This window comes from Belonocnema kinseyi, chromosome 4 (assembly GCF_010883055.1).
Source record: "Belonocnema kinseyi isolate 2016_QV_RU_SX_M_011 chromosome 4, B_treatae_v1, whole genome shotgun sequence".
Lineage (NCBI taxonomy): Eukaryota > Metazoa > Arthropoda > Insecta > Hymenoptera > Cynipidae > Belonocnema > Belonocnema kinseyi.
Genome location: NC_046660.1, coordinates 72,681,913 through 72,687,912, shown reverse-complemented (window position 1 = coordinate 72,687,912; position 6,000 = coordinate 72,681,913). Strand labels below are relative to the sequence as shown.

General features: G+C 26.6%; 1 protein-coding gene across 3 annotated transcripts in view; it reads left to right on the top strand.

The window, feature by feature from the left end:
• The window catches only part of LOC117170582 (phosphatidylinositol 3-kinase regulatory subunit alpha), a 175,553-nt gene that overhangs the window by 122,513 nt on the left and 47,040 nt on the right, over positions 1-6,000 (top strand). For all 3 annotated transcript variants that reach the window (XM_033357437.1, XM_033357436.1, XM_033357435.1), the window contains one exon: positions 3,063-3,197. In XM_033357437.1, the coding sequence (XP_033213328.1) occupies positions 3,063-3,197 (135 nt within the window). The remainder of the gene's footprint in view (positions 1-3,062; positions 3,198-6,000) is intronic.

The following is a 6,000-nucleotide window of genomic DNA, read 5'->3' as shown; positions in this document are numbered from 1 at the left end:
TTTTAAACTAGCCTTAAATTTCTTAGACATTTTATCAAATTATTTTGAATTTATGTCAATTTTTCTGAATTCATTCCAAATTTAATTAATTCAATTCACTCGAATTTTATTTAATTCGTTGGTTTTTCTTTTCATTTTTAAAATCAAGTCCAACTCATGTGAATTGTGTATGTGACTGAAGTTTGCAACGTTTATAAACGAAATTATAAAATTTCCGAAATTTCTTTTAGTGATTATTTGCACCTGGTGACAGGTAAAACCAAAATTAGTAGTTTAATTATAGTCTTTCAAATTCTTCCGAACTCTCTGAAACTCTCTTGAATTTCCTTGCATTATTCTAAATTCACTGCACTTTTGCTAAAATCAGTGGAATAAGGTTGAATCTTCTCAATTTATTTTAAATCCTTTCAAATTCACTGTGAATTCTGTTAAAAAATTTGAATTCCTTGTATTCTCTTGATGTTAACTCTCGCTGAATTGTGTTTAATTCTTTGGAAATCACTTGAAATCTTCTAAATGCAATAAATTCTTCTAAAGCAGCCAGACTTAAACAATTTTTTTAGTTACTTTTAATACGTAGATAAAGTTTGCAACGTTTATAAACGAAAATAAGTTTTGGTTTTTTATTTTATATATAGTTCTCAAAATCCCTAGGCGTGTGCAAACTTAGTCAGCTATTAAGAATTATTGGGATTAAACTAATTTTTGTTTTACCTGTCACCATGTGAAAATAATCACCAAAAGATATTTCGGAGATTTTATAATTTCGTTTACAAACGTTGCAAACTTCAGCCAGATTTTTTAATTCACGGTGAAATTTTTTAAACTCACCTTGGATTCTCAGGCATTTCGTCACATTTTTTTTAATTTTCTTGAGTTTTTTACAATTCTAAGTTAAATAAATTCAATTAAATTTTTAAATATTTTCTAAATTATTTCTAATTCACTTTGAATTCTTGTAGATTTCATCAAATTCTTCCTATTTTTCCTACATTTCTCTAATAATTCCACTCCAGGTTTATTTAATTCGTTCGTAATTTTTCTAATATTACTCAAATTCTGGTGTATTTGTCCTGAATCCTTGTTCACTCCCATTTTACTGAATGCGATGGAAATTCTTTAATTTTAAAAATTGTGTTCTATTCCTAGGAATGTTATAAAATTCTTTTCAGTTCCCTTAAATTCTTCCAAATTCATGCCAATTTTAATTCAGTGGTTTTTTGTATCGTTACTTTGTTTAAATTTATCTGTAATTCGTATAAATTTCATCGAATTCTTGTGTATTGAAAAGAACATTCTTCACATTAGTGTTAGTCTAGTTGGTTTAGTGACTTTTTAACTTTTTCTGAAGTAAAGTAGGCGGTGGCAGCCCTGCCTTTACCTTTTAACACTTGGTTATTAATCTAGTACCAATTGTTTTAATGACAAATTGTCAGTTCTTATGATTCTTGTGAATAGTTCTTCTTAGTCAGGAGGTTACATCGTATCCTGTGACTTGAAATTATTGCTTGAAGCGTTCAAGGAAAATTCAAATCACTGTCTAGAAAATTAGTCAGCAAAATGATTTTGCATATTTAAAGCATGCTTTAAATCCTGCGGAGATAATCTGCAGGGTGCCTACTCAGCTTGCAATTCTGGAATTGACAGGGAATTTTTATATACCTAGACAAACCTAGAAATGTCAAAAATTTTCGTTTAAAGACAGGGGATTTTTCCAAGAGCGTGTTTAAATGAAAATTTATATTTTTCAGTTAAAAAATGAACTATTTGTTTGAAAATTGATCTTTTCATATGAAAATTCATGTATTTTGTTGAAAATCCACATTTTTAGTTGAACATTCATCTGTTCTAATTTTATATTAATTATTTTAGTTTAAAATTTATCACTTGAGTTGAAAATTTTAGTATTTAGTTAATGATTCGCTTTTTTTGTTGAAAATTATTTTTTTAACTTAAAATTGAACTATTCTATTTTTGTTGGAAATCTATCTTCTTAAATTGAAAATTCCACTATTCGGTTAAAAAATAATGTATTTTTTGTTGAAAATTCATTGACTTAATAATGAAGCTCATCTTTTTGGCATACAAATTCAACAAGTTGGTTAAAAATGCATCTATCTTGTTGAAAATGCAATATTTTTACGTGAAATGTTAAGAATTTGAAATTAAATGTGCACCGAATTTGAAGTATTTGAAGATAAAATAAAAATTTGTTTTAGTTATTATTAAAATTAATAAACTTTATGAACAAATTCAAAAAATGATTAATTAAGTTTGTATTCTTATTTATGTATGTAATTATTCGGCGGTAAAAATATACTTGCGAATATCTTGTAATAAAATTGGTCAAAGGTTTCTAAATTAAACATATTCATTAAATCTTTAGAAACTTTCACCACAAATAAATTATTGATCCTTTATTAAATTTACTTTCACAAATGGAAAAAAAGTTATGTAAGTTTTCTTATGAATAGTACTATTTTTACACCCTATAGCAGATAATAATCCTACAGCAGATGATCATTAGTTTATGATAAGCACAAATATAAGTAAAATATTAATTTTAATTTTAATATAGTAACGCGTATCGTGCCTTAAATATCATTTAGTTCAAATTAATTATCCTGCATAGATTAGTATTTTTAATCAATGGTTATCTACATTATACTTTAGGGTGTTTTCTTGAATGGTTCCGAATTATGAAAAAAAAAGATTCTGCAGCTTCTAGCGAACCGATAAAAATTGCAATAGCTGAGATTGAAGACTCCAGAACAAAAGCTTGAAAAGTTGAAACTCAATTGCCTGGGAAATAATCGGAAAATCATTTAGTATTGAGTCTATGATTTTTGTTTCGAAGTTTATTAGTCTTATGTTGACGTTTGCACAATATCTTGCTTTGATTTACTATGCTCTTCTAAGGTGTGGTATTTGTACAAGTTTGTAGAGTTGTCAGGTGCTCTATTGATGCACACGAGGGATTTATACAGTTCAATGTTTCCCTTTTACGAGCATTATTACTGACAATGAGAAGAAAATTAATAATACACCTTTTCTTTTTTTAGCCTGTCAGTGAGTGGACATCTCTGAATGTCGTCGAATGGATGTCAGCTCTCAACCTTTATCGCTATGCAGACGTTTTTAAATCCAAGGATATTAAGGGTAGCGATCTACTTAACTTGGACCGCGAGAAGCTAATGGTGAATATAATTTTATATCAATTTTATATAACAACTTGCTAAATTTTCAAATTTCAAATGTCGCAGTATTTCCCCTATTACCCTATTTTTCACTTTTTTTTAACCCTCTCAGTCTAGCCTAAACTTCAATATCTATGTTTCAAATTAACGTATCGGGATTTTTCTTTTTTTTTAACTATAGCTAAAAGTTTGAAAAAAAATGAATATTGTAAAATTAATCAGATGAAGTTAACATATTTCTATAGATATTGTCATAAAACTGAAACAACTATATAGCGAGCCGCTAATTTCTTCTGGGTATAATAAACCCAGTCTAGGCTGAGAGGGTTAATGCGTATTTTCTTATCCTGATTTAAGAAACTTTCTGGTTTTCTCGCGTTTTCGGTTAAATGCGAACTGTTTTTAGCTTAAAGTTAAAATTATTTTTGACTGAAAAGTCTACTGTTATATTTTTGGTTCAGAATTTATTTCTTTTGGTTGCCAATTCTACAATTTGATTCAAAACTTGATTATTTGGTCAAAAAGTCATGTTTTTTATTCGCAAATTCAACTGCTTCGTTGATGATTAAGCTATGTTTTTAGAAACTGTTTTTTTCTGTTTAAAATAAATTTTTATAATGTAATCCTCCCAGTAAAAGTGAACTTAGTTGTTACGAGAATTTTACTGCTTTTTATTCATTTTAATGGATTTAATTTTTATTTGATGCCATAAAATCTTAAAATTAAATGGGGTTTATATTTCAAAGTTATTTTTATCACGCTTTTTAATAATATACTCAAATTATAACCAAGTTGAGCGATTATTGGGATCGTCACAATTAATGGTGCATTTATTTTAACTGTAAATTTTAACTATTCCCTTTGTCTTTGAGGATTGATCTTTTTTGATTGAAAATTCCACTACGTGGTCAAAAGTTAAACTAATTTGTTAGAAATTTATTTTATAGGTTAAAGATTGAACTATTTTATTGAAAATTCGTTTGGTTTTCTTTGAAATACATTTTTTTACGGAAAATTGAACTATTCCATTTTTGCTTGAAAATTGATAGTTTTTAGTTGAAAATTCGTCTTTTTTACAGAAAATTAATATCGTTAATAAATAATTTCTATTTGCTTGAAAATTCTTTTGTTTATTTATTTGAAAATTAATTGTTTGAGCTTGAAATTTAACTATTTCATTTATTGTTAATAATTAATCGCTTTTTATGGAAAATTCAACTATATGTTTTAAATTTCACTTTTTAGTAGAGGACCCATAAATTTGGATTGAAAATTCAACTGTTTTGCAGATAATTTCCCCTTTTATTGTGAAAATAAAAACATTTTTTTAAATCTTTCTCGGTTAAAAATGCAACTATTTTGCTGAAAATTTAGTCTTTTTGATTTAAAAATTATTCTTTTTTGGTAGAAGTTTTATATTGTTTCGTTAAAAATGCAACTGTTTGATTAAAAATATATTTGTTGTATAGTCCAGAATTAATTTTTTTTAATTCCACAGTTTTTTGTCAAAAATTTAAAATCTTTTTTCGTTGAAAATTAATTAATTTAACTAGAAATGTATCCTTTTTCATTTGAAAATTCAACTATTTGGTGGAAAGTACATCTTTGTAGGTTAAAAATTTAATTAATTGTTTTAGAAAATTCCAAACGTTGTATTGAAAGTTGAATTATTTTGTTCCAAAAATGTACTCTATTTTTGATAAAAACTGAACCATTTAATCGAAAATGCAATCGCTTCTTTGTTTGAAAATTCGACCATTTTATTGAAAATTCATCTTTATTAAACTTTTTAAAAAGTCCACTATTTTCTTGAGAATTCAAATATTTAAAAAAAGTAATCTTTGTTGGTGAAAATTCAACGTTGTTGTTGAAAATTTGCCTTTTTGGACAGGAAATTCCTCCCTTTGTATTTTTTTTTATTTGAAAATTGACTTTTTTTGTTAAAAATTTATTTTTTGTGTCTAAAACATTCGACTTTTTAGTTGTAAAACGCAACTTTCGATTAAAATTCATCTCTGTTGGCAGAAAATTAATAATTTTTTGGGTAGAAATTCAACTGTTTTACTGATACTGCAATCTATTTCGAACTGAAATCTTAAGCGTTCTATCCATTCCCCGTAGATGAGATTGCTTCTAAAATTAAAGACATGTACTTTTTCAATTGTTATTTACTTGAATTGAAATTCCTGTTTGAAAGACCTCCAAATTTTCAGGCCTTCAAATTTTAACGCCTTCAGATTTGATAGCCAATGAATTTGAAAATATCTAAATTTAAAAACTCGGCATTTTTGGGTTACATACTTTACAAAACCTTCAAACTTTACATATAATTTAAATATCAAATATCGAGAACTTCAGAACTGTCCCTGCGTAGTAAAGATGTTGTCATTTGAATTTTCTGTTTTCTTTACATTGCACAGTCCGTTCCCTTTTTTTTATCTAATCCCCTTTTTCCATTTTTTACCCTTAAATGAAGAAAATTTTCTAATGCACATCAAATTGAGATTTATCTCTTTCCTTTTTTCTCTTTTTAAAAGAGATTTGACTTATTTTTTAAGAATCATTAACAGACATTTAAGAAATTATGGAAAAAGACGCTTTGAAAGGAATTTTTCACGAAAATAGGGGAATAAATTCTTTTCAATAAACTTAATGTAGGTGCTAATATTAAATTCAAATTAAAACGCTTCAGATTCATAATATTTCAAATAAAACTATGCCATTTTAAACAAAATCGATCATATTGGACAAATACTTCACTTTTCAACGATCAAGTTTAATTTTCTACCAAAATATATTAATT